General features: G+C 40.3%; 1 protein-coding gene across 3 annotated transcripts in view; it reads left to right on the top strand.

The window, feature by feature from the left end:
- The window catches only part of rerg (RAS-like, estrogen-regulated, growth inhibitor), a 39,617-nt gene extending 22,983 nt beyond the window's left edge, over window positions 1-16,634 (top strand). For all 3 annotated transcript variants that reach the window (XM_054800863.1, XM_054800862.1, XM_054800861.1), the window contains 3 exons: window positions 7,619-7,675; window positions 13,296-13,369; window positions 14,367-16,634. In XM_054800863.1, coding sequence (XP_054656838.1) covers window positions 7,619-7,675; window positions 13,296-13,369; window positions 14,367-14,777 — 542 coding nt within the window. In that variant the 3' untranslated portion in view covers window positions 14,778-16,634. The remainder of the gene's footprint in view (window positions 1-7,618; window positions 7,676-13,295; window positions 13,370-14,366) is intronic.
- Window positions 16,635-19,780: the final 3,146 nt, after the last annotated feature.

Here is a 19,780-nt window from a genome sequence, read left to right as displayed (position 1 = left end):
GAACTATTTGTAAAGCAAGAACCCTAATGATTTTGAATGAAATCCAACTCAAAGCTCTCAAAATTCAACATTAGAGAAGAAAAAGCACAGCTTCAGCTTACTTTTGAAAAACAAGACTTTCAAAGGTCATAGCAGTCTTTGTGGGCCCGTCTCAGTGAAGGTGTGGTGTCTATCATCTGCCTTCCTCATCATGAAACCAAAAACTACCGGGACAAATACAGCGTCCTAACCCCAACGTCCTCCCCGTTCTAACCTCCGGAATGTGAACTCTGTTTATTGCATTTTCCGGAGGTGTGAAATCAATGAGGACTCTGGTGTCCCATTTTACAGCGCTTCAGGGTCCTGTGGAGACCTGGGTTATTGTGTGCCTGTGGAGCTGCTCTAAAGACACATGGGAGGGGACTTTGTATGACTTTTATTTAGTAAACTTGACACCCACTGGGACCTGTATTCAGATAAAGAAACAACCATCAGCACTGCGCATTCAATACTTGGGAAACGTGCCTTAGATAAAAGCAAGTTGTGCAAACAAGGCAGAAATTGCGCACTCTTGTCGAAATTGTGCTCTTGTGATGTTGCAGATCGGATGAAGGTTAAAGACATGTGTGAAGTGTTAGCATCGAGGCCGTAGTGTGAGAGAGTAACAAGCCCCACGTGCAGTGAAATTCCTACCCCGGTTTGACATGACTAAATCAATTAGCAGATGCACTCTTTGGCACTCAGTTTGTGGTCTCATATTGGTTGGAAAAAGTCAAAGTGCCAAAGCACTAATAGTCAGATAGCTGACACAGCTAATTGGTGTGTCAACCTTTTAGCAAGTCTTTTTCCATGAACCGTTTGAATTTCTTTGTCGCTCTATTCCAGCAGTATACGCTGGCCAGTATTTGATACTGTATATTCAGGGACCAGCTAGCCAATCTGAGCAATTGATATACAGAATATGAATCATACCTCAACATTGTGCACGGAGCTAATTGACTACTTGAGCATGACAGAGAATGAAAAAGCACATTGTATTTTCCTGAGAGCCGCGATTATGCCTCAAATTACATATAATGGTCAAAATTTGCAAAGCATTGAGCACTGAGTCAACAGGTAAGGTAACACATGAAGACGTGCGCTGTTTAGACAACAAAGATATCTGGCGAGCATTTTTTTCAGTGAATGTATATGCGACAGATGAGAGCAAATAGTGGCACAGAGCCGCTCGTGGTTAATTACGATTATATTCTCATTATGAAAATCTAATATCAGCTTGGAGGCTGAGTGGCTGAACAAATGCGTAAAGGGAAGCACAGTTCATTTACTTGCAGATTTTTCATCAATTCACCATGAAAATTATTTTTAAAAATATGTGTAATAATGGGACCATTAAAATTCTATCGTTTTTATTTAACACTGCAAGCTTTCAGTACCTTATTAGAAACTAGGGACGCTCCGATCAGGGTTTTATCCTGCCGATTCCGATACCGATCATCCATGAGTGAGATCAGGTGATACTGATCACATGGATTAACTGTAGATTTTTCAATTTATTTATGATTAGTGTTATTGGCCACAGCCGTTGGACCATTCCAAGGGCTTTTGGAAAATTGGTAATTATTAAAAACTTTGGGGCAGATTGTTTTTTTTTTTTTTTTTTAAAGAGAATAAATTCAGTGTCCGGGTTGCAGACGTCTCCAGCTTTCATCACTATCAGAGCTGGCAACTATTTGTGTTTTATTTATGGCCGGCAACATTTAAAATTGTACACTGCCTTATTTACCAAGCAGATCTGCACTCAAACAGTGTGGCCATGGTCTTTACACTCTTTTGAATTAAATGCACTAGAGTGATTCTCTAGTGTATTTTGTCCAGACAGTGTCACCATCATTCACGGGTGATGACATGTTTAGTGTGGCCTTGTATGTTACTGTTGCTCTGGTAACGTTATACTTCCCACATCTCCTCTGACTGGGAGGAATAAAAAGCAGTCTGGCTATCTGATCTGGGACGGGACTGACATTATGGGATATTTTACTCCATTTCCATTAAATTGGGCAGTTTGGCTTATTTTTTTTTATTGTGAGAAATCCAGCTTGTGCCAATGCGGCGGCTCCATCGTGAAGGTTGTGGATGTGGATGTGCCTCAGGGGGGAGGCGGGTGGTGAAAGGGACTCTGGGAAAGCTCTCAGACTGGGAGTAGCGGCGTGACCTCCTGTTCAAGAAGTGACTTTGTTGCTTTTGTGGATGATTTGTCTGCCTGTCTGTCTCTGTTGACTACTTAGGGTGAGGAAACATCTTCCACTATTTATGGAAAGCGACTGCAAATTTTTAGATGTAAAAATCCTAAATGTTTCATGACAAATATAATAGTGAGAGCTCTCTTACATTTTTTGACCACAAAGCCATAAATCAATAAGATAAGCACAAATGTAAGCACAATTTTCAGGCAAAAAAAATTTGTCCATTTTTTCCAATGTTTTTTCATCAGCCCTTTTAAAGCCGTCTTCAATTCGATTTGGTTTCTTGTTTGCTTCCAAATATTTGGCGTGCCTGGTTGCTAACGACCGTTGGTGAAGTGTTGATTTAATGTGCTGCTGTATTGCCTCCTTTTTCACCCTGTTGCTAACAGTCACAAGAGCCGACCCACGATCTGAACCAGTACAAGTTCCTTGCACACCTCACACCAAATTTCGTAAACACAATCGTCGTCCTTGACTTTATAACCAATGTCCGTGTTCAATTCTTTCATCCACTTCCGAACTGTTTTTAACAAGCTGGTTATGGCGACATGAGATGCGCCAGGTCTCGGTGGCAGCTGTCGTCCATCACTCACCGTCGGCGTCCACGAACTGTCACTGGTGCCTGTGGAGGGGCCTGCTGAGGTTGAGGCCAACTGAGAAACCGTGGGCTTATCCAAGTCGTTGTTTTTTGTTTTTTCGGAGGGTTGTTATTGTTATTGTTGTCCCGCTCCGAGTGACATGAGTCTGCCTTGGCAAAATACTTGGTAATCATCGTGTTCAGTCTGCAGATCGCCAGCTAAAACAGCAGCAGGACCACCATATTTGTTTCCAACAGCAACAGACGATCTGCTGCAACACAGATCGTGATTGGATGGGAATATGTCTCACGACCAATCAGAGATCTGCTTTCATACGCACCATGGCCATAATACCGTGATACCGTACCTTCCAGCGCAATTTGGTTTTCGCAAATTATATTGCGCCCTTATTCCCGTGACTAAACTGACCCGATCAAACACAAAATAATTCGTCTTAGATGGAAAATCTGCACGATTTTGACAGTTTTTGCACGCATTTAGCGTCTTGCGTCAGGTTAATTTCGGTCCATGCTAGTAGCATAATAAAATAATAAAAATCATCTGGGTAACATTATCGCATTTACTGTGGAAGAAAGTATCAGCCCTCACAAAGCAACAGTCAAGGTAGTTATTCCACATACCTTTTCATATTTGTAGGCCTGCTTTTTGTTGTTCATTTTTGCTTCATCTCATTCAACAGCAGCTTACATACACAGCATTTAGTTATTTTTAGCAAGGTATTTTTGTTATAGTTACTATCTCAGCAATTGCATGTGAAAAGAACCTGAAGGTTTTCAATAATATTTCAGATCAGGGGGGCGTGAAAAAAATTCTATCCCCTGAGTGGTGGTGGTGGGGGTGGAGGGGGGTTGTCATGACAGGAAATAATTGAGAACTACTGTCGTACACGGAACGCTTTCAGTTCATGATTCAGAATTGGCCAAAATCACAAAACATTTAAATGACTTTGAGATAACCTTTATGCCATTAGTTCTTAGGCCTGCAAACACATTGAATAAATAAGGGAAATGTCCGTGGTGTTTCAAACACAAACTGATGTCATTTTCAGCCTGTTTGCGCATCGCCATTTTGTGACATGCAAAAGCGTGTCACGAAGACGATAACGATAACCTCATTGTGCACCAAACGCGTTTTGCTGCATCCAAAACATGGACTTTGACCAAATTCTGACAAAACGTTATGCGCTGCTTAGGGAGACTATGTATGTGCAAATCCATCTTTTTTTTCTTATATCATATCCATGGTGCAAGTGGATCATTTAGAAGCCCTCTTTTCCTGGTTCCACGTCAAGTTTTTTTCGCCACTGGAAAAATACAAAAGCACAAAAACACAAAAGCATACATTTGCTCGAAAGATATGTTTGGATGGATGGTATTCCTCCGTTTAGAAAAAAACCTCTATCTGAATCTTCTACATTAATCCATCATTGCATCATCATTAATCCATCAATGAACTACATTTTATGTGTTTTATTCTGTTTATTTACGTTTGTCTGACTTAACCGGATATGACGTTTACGTCTGCGCTTCGTGCATTGCGTAACTTTTTACCTACGTAGTTCCGTGGAGGTCATAGATGATAGAAACATCCGCATGCTAACAAACTCTTTTAATAAATAAACCAACCCCCCCCCAATATATGACATATATGAAGTACTGATAATGACTATTCATGTTCATACATTTAAAAAATAATAACTACCACACCACGTGACAACGCAGAAGCGCTGTCGAAAAAAATTGCTAAAGGAGGAAGTGAAGTAGGTCTCGCGCATGTGCAGAACCGATTGCGTTTCCGGGAGGGATTGCGCAGTGACGCACACAATGTGAACTTCAGAGTATTTCTGTGTTATTTCTCCTGTTTTTGTCAAAATTCAAACAATAACCAAAGTGACACTGATTCAAAATCCGAAAGATGGCGCGGTGTTCATGATACACCATCCGAATTTCTTCTGATCTATTTCTTCTAATCAATACACTTTGGGGAACTATTTGTTTTACACCATGCTTCCGTGGAAGGTGCAGTGTGTTACCATTGTACTAACGAGGAATGCTTTGAAGAACATCTATTTGAGTCTCGCACAGAGTTAGAAGCAGCGTCCTTCCACTAGCTCTGTGTTACGTGAAATATACAAACAAATGGTAAGCTGTGAAAAAAAGTGTAGTGCACAATATAATTTTTCCATTCCAGTTATGTGTATGCACAGAAAACTCAAGAAACAGTGAGGCACTTGTTAATCAAACTGAAAATTTCAGACAGACATGTAAAAATGTCACAATGCTTGCAGGTTTGTCTTCAGAAACTGAAAGAGAACAAGTAGTACTGATGCAAACTGGTTAGAAAACGACTTTGCTTGCTATGTCACACTTTTGGTACCCCTTTCAGGAGAATGACCCACTTTCTTCTTGTAGCAAACTGTAACACACCAAGAACACAAAATGCATTGTGGATGCAGTGTGTTTCTGTTGCTGTTTTTGGTGGGTTCAACTGTCACGTTGTCATGCTGTTTACGCAGCTATCACCGATCCGCAGTGGAAAAACTAAACCAGATCACGATTCACCGTTCCAGACCATAGTGTGGCAACTGTAGTGCTTGGTGGAAACTTGCTTTTATGTGCACAGCTGGCCTGGCCAACAAGACTAAAAGTGACAGTACACAATAGCTCCATTCCAGCTAAGATGCACTATGGTAAAGGGTTGCTTTTGTAGTCCTTGTGATGTCTGTGAGAACATCAGTAGGCTGTTCAAAGCAGCAACACAGTATCCTCCCCAGAGAGCCCAATGGGTGCTGCTAATTACTTTCTCTTTGTTTGCAATTAGCCTGTTATTCTAATTGTAATGCGATCAGCAGTTTGAACTAAAGCTTTCATTTGATCCCCCCACTGTTGCTGTTCTATGGTTGCACTATTTTATAAAAATGACCAAGTTTATCAGCTAACATAATATTCTGCCAGCCAGACTGTCAAGATATTAAAAATGCCATCTGTCAGCAGTAGAGCAGATGCATCTGCAGATTAGAGTTTTAGGGTTTTTGTTGTGTTGATGCAATGAATGTGTTATTATATATTATAATAACATAAGGTAGAACATGTTCCTCATTGCTTACCTTCATTGGTTTTGTCTGCATGCACCTGAAAGTCAATGACTTGCTACTGCACTGCACAGCGCCTTAATGTATTCTATCAGATATAAGCTTCAATTACACTGCCGCATTCATTAAGGGCCATTGCATACCATTAAAAATGTGCCACACAAGTAGTGCAACCAGTGCCCTCATCACACAGCCAGTGAATCGTCCCCCTTTGTCCCCCTGGTGATACTGTTTCCCTGTGCGATCCTTTTTGGAATCTGGGCCATGATGTCCATATTAAGGCCCATTAACAATGGCTCCTCTTTTCCATGCGTATACATTTATTCCCGTGGCAGTGAAAAGCGGGAGATAATGTTACATCTAATGAGGAGTGGACTTCACACACCATCGCTTGTTCTGCTTAGTTGGAATCCAGGCCAGTCAAGCAGAGACACGCCGGACACAATATTAGGTACACCTGCTGTGCTTGTCTATAACTACAACATGAAAATAGCTTCATGTTGCAAAGAATGAGTTTCAGGAAAGTGTTAAAGGGGTTAGGTAGGCTGCATCTTCCTGCAGCTCCTCCCTGGCCGCAAAATGACAAATTGAGCTGACAAGCAGCGCTGCTATGAGCTCCATAGGGGTGTAATGAAACGTGGCAAAAGGCACTATGCCCAACATAAAGGCTTTTTCTTAACCCGTCTCTTTCGGCAATTTATGAGCTCAGAGGAGAGGCCTGGTCCTAATGGATGTTTTTAACCCCCTCACAACTTTAGAGGCAAAGCTGCTTCATCACGGACATGAGGACACAATCATACCTGTCTGGACTTAAGTGGACCTCTCAGGGTCCTTTGGCAGTCGCTCAGGCACGTGACTGACACGAGACTGATTGGAAGTTAGTGTAGTCGTATTTGTATTGTGTGTTGACTGTATAAAATAAGTGGACAGAGCCTCTGTGCTCTCAATAGCAGATTCAAGTTGATTTTTTGTTACAGTAAGAGACAATGCATTAGGAAGGATGATATAGTGTCATTTTCCCCATAGTCCCCACACAAGGCAGAGAGGTTGCCCCCTGCTGGCCATTACAGGACACACTTCTACATTGCCGTTGCTTTGTAGACAGGAAGATTTAGCATCCTTGAATCTTTATTTCTTGTCAAATATACTGCTTTGGGCAAAAGGAGCTGACAGAGCCAATAACACACCACACCATCTCAGATAATGATGCAGACTTGCACAGCCCCTTGCAGGTTTAGGAAGTCCAAAATAAAAAAAATAAATTTGGCTTGTGTCTGTGCTCATGTAATAGCTTCTTAATACCACCCGGAGATGAGACCATCATTAAGAGCATGAGTCACTGGCCTCGGGATGGAGCTCTTCTTTTTCATTTGTAATAAGGATGCAGTATTGGGCTGCCAACTAGGAACACCTGAAGGCAGTTTAAAGTCTGTTTAGTGCAGAGTAAGAACTATAATTCACTAATTAGAATTCACTTAATTATATATGTTATAGCCACTGGACATTTAGGCACACCTTGTAAAAACATCAACATGGTGCGATGCAGTCCTACACCAACGCAAACTACAATTTGAATAAAAAGTCAGCATTACCTTTTGTCAAAGATCTCACATTTCTGCAGGTATCCCTAATGTTGTGTCCTGTGAGTAAAGAAATACTATTACTTCTATTTGATACATGTCCAATGTGCCCTGTCTCTGCAGCACTGGTGGTGAGGTTTCTGACGCGACGCTTCATCTGGGAATACGACCCGACGCTTGGTAAGAGATCACTATGAAAAAACCTGAACTTTAACCACAGAATAATATGCACTTTAATATCTATTTGCATTTATATCTCATCCAACCTACTTGCTACAGAGTTGAGCCATTCATTCATATTAAGTGCCTCATTGGAAACATTCTTTCGACTGGTATTTTTCATTTTGAGACAAAAAAATTGCCATAATTGCAGGCTTTCTGTGTGTCTTGGTGACCATGTGTGCAACAACATTGCACAGCATCCAATATGTCTACATACATAGTGTGAAAAGTACATAGTTTGAACACTTGGAACAAACAAAGGCGAGATCTAGAGTACATTGCTTCCTAGGTTACCACAAGAGCAGAAACCATCTTGAAGATTGCAATGGGAATAAGAGCACTTTGGAGGGTGTCCAGACGTGCTGTCAGTAAATCACTGCATGTTGAGTGCTGGTCTTACAAACGCATGATTACTGCAAGAACTTGGAAATTTGTCTTCCTGAGTCCATGTACTACAGTACAGTATCTGTCCCATTAAATGTGCAGTTAAGCTTATTATCTAATTAGCACATGTTTAAGTGTCCATCCCTTGCACTTGTGTAACACGCGGTGTAAAAAGCACCTAGAATGTGCCGTTCCTACTTAACTGCATATCTCTTCATTTAACAGTTTCCTCCTCAACTGCAGCTTCCAGTGCTCCAATCTTAAAGGTCCCATTTTATAGTATTTTTTTTACAAGTCTCAGATGTCCAACAGCAGTATATTGCCCAAAATCTCGCCTTGATGCTGGAATGTAGATCTACTGGGAACACGCCAGAGTGCTTTTGTGCACTTTATCCACTTTTTATATATACACCATAACTCTGCACCTGTCCAACATAATAGATGGCATATATCTTCAATGAAGCATTCAGGACCGGGAGAGTAGCACATAAATGTTAGCAACACTAGCATAGCTATGTCATTACACTCACATTTGAACAAGCTGGATAGCCTATGCACTCAACAATAAAAGATAAAACTTGAGCTGACTGACCTGGATAGCTGGCAGAGCTCCAGTCTTTATTTTAAGATGTGCAGTGAAGCCTGTTTATTTATTATTATAATGTTTTTTTTTTTACACAGCTGTGGTAGTTGTATACGCGGGAGTGGGCTTATCAAGCTAGGAGCGGATCAGAGGCGGTATAAAGTCCTTGAGGAAGGAGATTTTTCGTAAATGATGTCATAAACACCCGGAACTTCAAAAGCGCGTGCTTGCATGCCTCTTCTCTCAAAAGTTGAGCAAAGAAGTGAGGGAGATGATAGATTTTGTAGTGTAGTGCTCATAAACAAGCTCTAGGGACATACAATACTTTCATAATGTCATTAAAAAGTTAAATTAGCAGGAGATTTTTCCTTTAAACAGCCCGGATGAGAAAACCCAGCCAAAACAGTAAGTACACTGCACAGTCTAATGAGGTCCAGTAAAACAGTCAGCTATGATGACACTGACACGTAGGTGTTTATGGGACAAAATGTTTACTGTCGTCGTGGTAGTTTGGATGGATCCCTTTACAGATGTACCGTAAATTCCGGTGTTTAAGCTGCACTGGTGTATAAGCCACACCTACAAAATTTTGATGAAAAAACTGATTTGTACATGTATAAGCAGCACTGGTGTATAAGCAACACGCGTCCACGGAGGAACCAATTATGAGCTATGAAAAAACTCACGATGAGCTTGTCAACCCATTGGAAATTGCAGGTCATTCCTCAGTACAACAGTCTGACTCTTGGTGTCATTTTACAAACAAAACTCATCACACAGCAACTTAACACTCAAAAGGTATACCTATTAAATATATAAACATTTACCAATATAAGTTTAAAATGATGATAATGCATTTCGTTAGAGCAAAGCATTTCATTGGAGGACAAGCAGCATAGAAAATGGATGGATGGTACTATAATGTTGCCTCTGTCGACCAGAAGGAGCCAGACGAGTCGGGAGCCCAGAGAGAGGCTGATGTCATTGCAGTGCCCCAATGAATGCGTTGCTCAGATGCAATGCATTATGGGAAAACTTTATAATTTTTTTTTTCCCCATTTGAAACTCATATTGGTACATGCTTGTATATTTGTCAGTGTTAAGTTGCTGTGTGATGAGTTTATTGTTGTTTGTAAGATGACACAGTGAGTCAGACTGTTATAGTGTTACATTGTTATATATAATGACCTCCTGCAATAGCTTGTGATTGGCTTCTGTCAAAGAAAGCTACCGTTTCCTCACTGACTCGTGAGTGGCACAGTATTTAAATAATTAGTAGTAGTTCTGAAGTAAAGGAGATGTCACGAGATTAGAATTCAACCATAAATTAGCTGCACCGCTGTATAAGCCGCAGAGTTCAAAGTTTGAGAAAAAAGTAGCGACCTATACAGCGGAACTTACAGTACTCATTAAAGCAAGTGTATATAATGTACTTAAGAATTAAAAAAAGTAGCAGTTTTTACAGTACTAGAGCAATTTTTACACGGATGTTTTAAGAAGCCTTGAGCAGTGACAGCTCACTACCGAAAAGATGGCTGAAGTATTCAAAGGATGCCAATAAACACAATGGGTGCTGTTAGCATCAGACAGAGTGATGGCTCCAGAAATAGACCATCCCACAGGACACAGCCCTGATTCTCCTTCTCAGCCTGCAGCCAAACAAATAAATCCTCACACAGCCTCCACCTCTGGCTCTCGGTGACATTTCATTGACGTCACTTGATCCCCCACGGAGACGTGAAGCACCTGGGACACAGCGGGGCGATCGTGCTGAGACTTGAGCTTCCTGATGAGCCATTTTGACAGGAATACAACAATGCTGACACTAACACAACACAACACTACAACATGATTAACACAACATGCACCGAAATAAATTCATGAGGAGGTTGATTTTCTAGTGAACAATGTCCAGGCTGGTCTAAAATATTATAAAACAGTATTCAGGCTACGTATTGTTGCTTGGGATGAATGCCTGGACAAACTTCTAGGTCATGTTTTACATTCATCTGCTTCACCGTTTAGACTCTCTCTCACCACTGAAGTAAAAAACAGGCAGCTAGAAAATTAACTGAAAGATTTAAAGCACACTGAAGAATGTTCAAAGCCAGCGAAGGTACTACGTCCTTTCGGGTTAAGATCTTTCACTTCAAAAGCAGTGTTAAAAATAGTACAGGTAGACACATACAGACGCATCTCATTAAATTAGAATATGATGCAAAGCTAAAAGTTACTTGATTTCAAGTTTGATTCAGTCTAAGAGATCAATTAAAGGCTCAGGAAGTTTTTTTAATGCATTTGCTAGGGGAGTCGAGACGAGACGATACACGAGATTGGGTGTACAACAACGAGAACATTACTTTGAAGAAAAGTACAATGAAAAAAAGAATCTAAGACAATATATTGCAACCTACTCATTTAATTTCTACTACGTTACCTTGCATTGCTCCTCATGAGGTTATACTCTTCTGCATTCAGAGTGTATGCTAGCGGCCCCACCTTCACCCACCGGGACAAAGAGACTGTATGACTGACAAAAGGGCTCACTCTGTTCATGCTGTTGTTCTATGGATTTATTAATTTATGTATTATCGTCCCACACCCTAGCATTTGCTGATTAGAGCATGAACCAGGTGTGTAGAACATTACATTTCTTGGCAATTTTTCACCTTTTATACATTTGACTGAATTGAGTTTTCATTAGCTGTATTTTGTAAATTATTAAAACATAAAGAAATCCGTTGAAATTGAAATACAGGGAGACACAAAACAACGGGAACTTTTTAACAATCCAATAAAACCAAGAGTGATGGAAGAAAGATATTTTGTTCATAGTAACTGAAACCTTAAAACATGCCATTTAAGAAACGATGGAATTGTCTTTTTTTTTTTTTTTAATTACATCCTGTAGATGACGTCCTCCTGTACGAATGCATTCTTGAAATCTGCTGTTGAGATTCGTCATTGGACATCTCAGCTGGGATACTGTGAATTTCATCCTGAATTCTCTGTTTTAACTCATCCAGAGTTCTTGGTCGAGGCATGTACACTTTACTCTTGAGACAGCCCCACAAGAAAAAAATCACAAACAGACAAATCTGGCAATCTAGGGGGCCAGGGAGGGAACTTTACCGAATCTTGAGATGACACAGTTACCGAACAATTCTCGCACAGCCTTGCAATGATTGCCGTGCAGTGTGTGATGTCGCTGCATCCTGTTGAAACCGGGTTTCCTGAACGTGTGGAAGATTGTTCAATTCAGGTGTAACAAAGGATTGTGACATCTCCACGTAACGATTCGCAGTGACAGTGACCGAGATCCAGTGTTCATTTAAAAAAAAAAAAAAAAGGGTCCGATGATCCCATGTTTTTAATCAAACATTTTTATGGCTAACGCACACTGATGCCCGTTCCACTGATCCATGGTTACTAAAATGTAGTGTTTACTTGCTCAAGGTCACTGTCTCGCCATGCTGCCACTTGCTTATGTCTGCCAATACGCACTTCAAAAATTCCCGTATTTTGGGGTCACCCTGTACTTTACTCTGTGTGTAGTGTATAGAATATAAGTTGAAATGTGTCAAATCTATTGCGAAGGGCCTGTAATCATTGCACGAGCACTTTAAAAGCTTCCTAAATTCTAAAGCTTGCAGGAAAACTGAACGTGAATGAAGAAAACGACGCTAACATGCTATTCTCTTCCAAATTTAGAATTTGCATGATATTTTTTTTAGAACAGAGAAAAAAAAAAGAATTATGAGGAGTTAAGTTGTTTTTCCCAGTACCAAAAGCTTGATGCACTACAGACAATAAAATTCTGGTGTAGAATCACATAAAGTAAGTCTTTGAGAAAACAGTGCTCAAATCCCTCCAGTTAAGATTACGCTAAAGCCCGGAACATTCTCTATATTACAAGGGGACCTCTGTTTACACAGATGTGCTTTACAAGGGGGTCAATTCAAGCAGATAACTCCAGTGCCGTTTATGCAGCAATAAGAACTCTTGAGGTCATAGTTCACACCTGAGTTAAGAAGCTGGAATCCTGCTATTCACACCGGCCGGAGGTGAAAATCAGGTTATTGCAGCAAAAACACAGGAACCATCTGAAAGAATGCATACTGTGAATGTTAGTGTCTTAAAGGAAAACTGCACTTTTGCCCATCATTAGTGATCACTCAATGCTCGTCAGTGATGCCAGGTGCATTCTTAAAGGAAAACTGCACTTTTGCCCATCATCCGCAATCCTTATGTGAGACATGAAAACAAGTCTTATACGTGACATAAGTGTTCATGTCTCACATAAGGATTGCGGATGATGGGCAAAAGTGCAGTTTTCCTTTAAGAATGCACCTGGCATCACTGACGAGCATTGAGCCTTGAGTGATTATTTAAGGTGAGTTCAATTGCAACTCTGTACAGATGACACCACACAGATGCACTGCATCTTAAATAAAGCAACATCCAATTACTTTCTAAATATAAACAGTCTTGCAAGTCAAAATGCATCATCACAAAGTTCCTGTATACATTAATATTATAATAACTTTAATATCAATAATATAATTGCAAAAAGTAACCGACGTTGTGTGAACTGTTGTTTGTGTCATACAGAATCCACCTACCGCCATCAGGCCAATATTGACGATGAGGTTGTCACCATGGAGATATTGGACACTGCAGGCCAGGTGAGACAATCATCCCCTGAATTCTCACCTCTTTCCATGTGCTGTACACTTGATTGGTTGAATATGATCGAAAGAAACAGCCGCATCAAACGCAACGATGTTCGTTTAATGTGCGCGTGTCCAAAGGGCGGCCCAGGGGCCATTTGCAGCCCATAGCTTATTTTTTTGTAGTCGTAAAAACGCAGTTACAAAAAAAAAAGAGCAAGAGAAAGAGTTGATGTTAATAAAGATGCTAAAATGCAGGCTGTTTTTTTCTTGCATACATTCTGAGCATGCTGGATTGGTTGTAGATCTAGATGTTTTTATTGTCATTGCACACAATATAATATATAATACGTATAATATATTATAATAAAATGAAACGTTGGTTCTAGTAGCATTAAGACATGCTAAAGGACCTTAGAATGTTTAAAATGTTGACAAGTATAAAATATAGAATGCAAAATATAGAATAGCCAAACTGAAAAATATCAAAATGTATCCTCTGATTCTTAGGACTCCTGTGATTTAATTCTTATTTAAATGATCCACATCAGAGGTCCAAACTTTTTCCACAAAAAATACAGAAAAAACATGCTAGAACCAATCCAAAGCAGGTGAAAATACGCTAAAATATTAAAATTGCCACTATAGTAGCCTACGTGTCAGCGAACGTTTTTATGTTTTAATATTTGTATTTTAGTGTGACATCTTTCTACTTTTTCCCGTAAAATAACTTTTTCTTTCACATAACCTTTTTATTTTGCCTGCCAATAAAAATTGAGTTGAGGGCCACAAATGGCCCCTCGGTTGGACTTTGGACACCTCTAAACTTTTTAAAATGTATGTGTGTGCACCTTGCAGTCCTTGAATGCACGTCAGTTCTGAGCATTTTGCCTTTGAGGTTTCACATATTTCAGGTTTCACAGTAAAGCTGCATTATTTCATGACAGCTGATTGTCATTTATGGAAGGCAAGCGTTAGCCAAGCTCTAAATTTCTAAAATTCTTCTCTTAAGGAGGACAACCAGCAGAGAGAAGGCCACATGCGTTGGGGGGACGGTTTCGTCATCGTGTATGACATCACAGACCGGGGAAGCTTTGAGGACGTAGCGCCGCTCAGGAGTCTTCTTGAAGAGGTCAAGAAACCCAAGAACGTGCCTCTGGTACTGGTGGGCAACAAGTCCGACCTGGACCACATTCGGCAGGTGACCACCGAGGAGGGCGAGCGCCTGGCCGCTGAAATGGCGTGCGCCTTCTATGAGTGTTCGGCGTGCGCTGACGTGGGCGGCGCCGTGGCCGAGGCTTTCCACGAGCTGTGCCGCGAGGTGAGGCGGCGCAAGGCCGTGCAGGGCAAGGCCAGACGCCGCAGCTCCACCACACACGTCAAACAGGCCATCAACAAGATGCTGACCAAGATCAGCAGCTAGGGGAGACTCTTTACAACCCCACAAGAACCAAAATAATAATAAAGCATTTCTCATGTACAGTAAATGTTTGTGACTGGCGCTCAAATGGACTCGATGGAGTGTATAATTTATCACCCTCAAGTGCAATATATCATCCCTTTAGTGCACATGCTCAGAAGAAACTACACTGTAGATTTTACAGGGAGAATCATTTGCCCATCTTAGAGTCAACTGCACCGTGAGGGACAAAAATGGAGTCCTGCCGTCGCCCTATTTCTGACAGTGCAGGTAGATAATGTGCATGGATTTATTCCTGGAAGCTGGCGAGATATGGCATCTTTCATCCGTCTCCATTTGACTCAATAAGTGAGTCGGCGAGGACATCATTCTGATTGAGCATTCATGACAACTCACAAGGTGATTGTATCAGATCTGTAAATAGTAGGGGGGGTCACAAGATACTCAGGTCGCGAGACGAGGCGATACGCGATATTGAGATGAGATGAAACTTTAACTTCATTATTTTTAAGAAAAGTACCATGAAATAATATACGGCTGGACAAATTTAACGGTCACAAAACAATACAGGGGGCCGCACGATAGCCTAGTGGTTAGCATGTTGGCCACACAGTCAAATACATGCATGTTAGGTTAACTGCCGACTCTAAATTGTCCATAGGTATGAATGTGAGTGTGAATGGTTATTTGTCTATATGTGCCCTGCGATTGGCTGGCGACCGGTCCAGGTTATACCCCGCCTCTCGCCCGAAGTCAGCTGGGATAGGCTCCAGCATACCCGTGACCCTAGTGAGGATAAGTGGCATAGAAGATGGATGGATGGATGACCTAAGCATGATGCTTTAAACTTTTCCACTTTCCACAAACTGAAGCAAAAACTAAACATTGAAATAATGACGACAGTTGTAGCTGCTACTTATCATTTATGTTGATGTATAGTTCTGTAAAGACACATGACAAGTACATTGCAGTATAATAGCTTTATGTTTATGATAAAGAACTACAGTTCCCATGATGCTTACATTGCGGAAACAGGAAGTAGGTCCAAGTTAGACTTCGCTGCCCTCTTCCCTTGAGATAGCTTTTCTCGGAACTATCGTCACGTTTTAATCTCGTGAGATCTTGTGACACCCCGAGCATATATTATATAGAATATACAGTGTGTGTGTGTGTGTGTGTGTGTGTGTGTGTGTGTGTGTGTAAGGGTGAAATTGACAACATAAGAGAACAGCATGTCAACCCAAAGACAGCCCTAGTAACCGTCAATCCTCTTGCATAGATGACCTCTAATTTAATAAACTAACACACATTAAAACCCACTAGAAGTGTCCAGGAAATAGAACCAAAGCACATACACATAAATAACCTACAAACTCGCATACATCACACACCAAAACCTGACTTTAAATACTGTATTGTACAGTAGGTGAGCCTTAAGCAGTGCTGTCGTGTCTTAGGTGAAGACGACAGTGGATGACACTGTATAATAACTGCTCAGAAAAATAAAGGGAACACTTAATCATAATGTCAGTCACACTTATGTGAAATCAAGCTGTCCACTTAGGAAGCAACACAAAAGCACATTTAACTATGTAAAGTAATAAGAATATTTCATTCATTCAGATCTAGGATGTGTTATTTTAATGTTCCCTTTATTTTTTAAATCAGTTTTCTATATGTATAATGTATGTATGTATGTATGTAAGTATGTGTGTGTTTTCCTCTGTGACCTGTCAACATAATGTGCACTTAACAGCAATTAAAGAGACGTATTGCACCATGAAGTCTATATGTTTTGGTTGTTCATATGAATGTCACTGCTTGGTACTTGTGGTAAAATACCACATTTGCATAGTGGCCCCTCCCTTGTTTCACTTTTAGCACCCGACACAGATTAGCAACACAAGATATGGCGTAAATACATTCATTCTGACATTTAACGTTGGCAATTATGTTCCTCGGGTGATGATGAACGAACACAAAGATGTGCATGAGATGCTAGTGGAAATAATGCAGCTGTCTGGATCAGTAAATGGCCATATTTTCTTATTATTTTAATATTAGCTGCGACTTTAATACAGACTGGGTAACACAAACCTCCAAAAGGCAGTGCAAGGCTGTTTAATATACTCCATATATAATTATACTGTAAGATAACATCATATCACCCAAGGATGAAAAAATAAATATGTACCATGTAATGTAACAACAATTTAACTTACCTTTGAAAGATGGTTAACTTGATGAGGAGAGACGGGAGGTCATGTTTATCTCATGTTTACCTGCATTGCTGTTACATGCATGATTTCATAGTCTGCGGCCTACTTAAAATGTATTTTTATGGAACTATTCGAAAGATTAATACCACTATAAACCTGTCCACACTTCCTTGTCTGTTAATTAGCAACACCTGTTGAGGCTGAGTCGGGACACTACCATTTCATAGTTAGGGGGGTGGTGCAATGTCAGAAGCTGTTTAAAACTCAAGTAAATTCCATTAAGTCAACACAACATTTTGATTTTTTTCCAGCTTATCACTAACATTTGAATAGAAACATCGGAGGAAGCTTTAAGTCAGTTGATTCAACGAATGAATTCTTACTGTTGTATTCACTAAAAAGGAAATGATATGAAGCATTCCAATATGGTCGGCACACAGACAACTGAATAATAATAGTAGATAATAGTATAATAATAGTATCTTTACTGTCTGTTACACAGTAGTGTAATGGAAGTGTGCTGTACAAAATCTAGCCTTGTTGCTGGAATTCAGACAGTTTAAAAGTGCTTTTAGTATCCGTTACCGGGAACACTCTGTTTTGTGTGACGTAGCATTAATGCCAATGAGCTGTGTTTGTCCACGCCTGTCTCTAACGCAGTGTGTGCCTCCAAGAAGCGCAATCGTACACTTTCTTTACTTTTTACATATGTAACCCTGTCCAATGTAATGGATGCTATATATCACATACAACAACAACTACTAACATTAAGGACATACACTTTAGCAACACTAGCATAGCTATGTGAGCTACACTTCTAACATCACAGCAGCATCATGCTTGGTTAGCCTATTTGCTGAAGAAAAACAAAATGATCAAACCTCATCTGTAGCTGACTGATGGATAGCAGGCTTAGCTGGAGGCTTAATTTTGAAGAAGTGTGGTGAAGAGGGTGGGGCATCATTTGACTTTGAACGATTCTGATTCCGTTGCTTGTTTGAAATGAGGGTGCTAACCAGAGTTGTTTTTGGATGAAACGTCTGAACTACTGCATTCATTTTTTAATGACGTTTCCGATGAATTTCTCACTTAATATCATTTATTTATTTTCAACCTGTATATACTGTAAATATCAAACCATTCAACTTGAATATAAATATTTACTTTTGAAAAGTAGTATACTTTGTTTGCTGCCTCAATGTTGGCGTACGCTATTTTTTATGGCACTCTTATTTTGTTTACACAAGTAGACCACGGCGCTCTTATGTTGAATGCCGGAAGTGTGTTGTGTGGGTTGAGAACGTGGCTTGACTGTTGCTGATACAGACGGACTGTGCACGTGAATAAACTTGGCTAGCCGTAGCCGTCGCTACCATCCTTTATTTACACCAAACATCTACAACATCAGCAAACATCTTGAAACCCTCGGTTACATTCGCATGAGACAGACCTCATTAATTGTTTAAACACCCCGAATCCAGAGGTATTTAATCATGTTGGTCGCCTTTGCATGATATCATTGTGTTGAAAACGTTGCACTGAGCTGACCACTCTTTTTTTTTTTTATAAAGTTAAGCCAAGCGTTTTAGCCGTTTCTTCTTCGTTGGGGCTCGCAGCTATTTCTGGTCTGAAAAGTGGGCATCGAAACTAGGAATTAAAATAAAAACATTTGAACGATCCCGGGAGAATCGTAATGTTAGTCCCGATTCCTATCGACTTGATGCCCAACCCTTGGGGTGAAGCCTGCATTTTTCCAAATCTGTCCTCTGTCCTGGGCATACAGAATACACGGGGAGGTTCATACAGCCACATGTGGTATCATGTCACAGTATCATGCTACCATGAAAAGCCTGAAAAACTTCATAAGTGACTATTTGAGTGCATCTTCTCTCAAAAGTGGAGATTTTTCTCACATTTGAAACAGACTCTAGGGAGACGTGTTACTGTTACATCATAAAAAAATCTATTTTGCAACCACAAATGACCAATTACTCAAGGCAAAATTCCTGTAATAACCATGGAAAGCATTCCTATAATAACCATGGAAAGCAGGAATGGAGTTGTTTCTCATCACTACTTAAAATATCGGATAGTTAAGTTGGTATTTTAGAGGCCATACTTCAGTTTCAATTGTACCACAGCAAAAATATAATAAAAGTAAGAAGCAATACAAAAAAGCAATACATCATACGGTGACAGATGGTAGAAAGGCGTCTCATCAGTCACTGAAGTGCATGAAGTTGTCATCAGCGTCACAGTTTGTGACTTCAGCTTGTGTTTTCTTCACACAGTGGTCATCTCCTACGTCACGACAGGGGAAAATAAGGAGGAAGTGGGACTGCTATGGGTTTTTTTTTCAATCATCAATTGTATCACTACTAGTATAACTTTGGCAACCAAGTGATGCCTTCCTTGCTCAGTAAAAGAACATTCTTAAATACTTAATGGCTATAAATACAAATGTAGGCATTTGTCAACATCATTGAAAGCAACTAAATGAGCCTTAAAGTGTCCAATTCTCCTCGGTACCAGTGTTACATATTGAAAATATGTATGGGCAATGTCTATTTGCTGAACATGACTATCACTCTGCTGATCTCATTAACATCTCCAGAGGAAAACAAACCTCTCCCGAGTGCAAATAACTCCCCCGTGTACTTGCAAACACGAGCCATACATCCTGTTTGGGTAAGCGGCCATGGGTAAAATTAGCTTCATATTGATTTGGGCACACTTTGGTAAACAACCACAAGAGTGTTATGATGGACAGATAGACTGGAGATTGCA

This window comes from Dunckerocampus dactyliophorus, chromosome 15 (genome assembly GCF_027744805.1).
Source record: "Dunckerocampus dactyliophorus isolate RoL2022-P2 chromosome 15, RoL_Ddac_1.1, whole genome shotgun sequence".
In the NCBI taxonomy this organism is placed as follows: domain Eukaryota; kingdom Metazoa; phylum Chordata; class Actinopteri; order Syngnathiformes; family Syngnathidae; genus Dunckerocampus; species Dunckerocampus dactyliophorus.
This window is presented reverse-complemented; position numbering and strand designations above follow the sequence as displayed.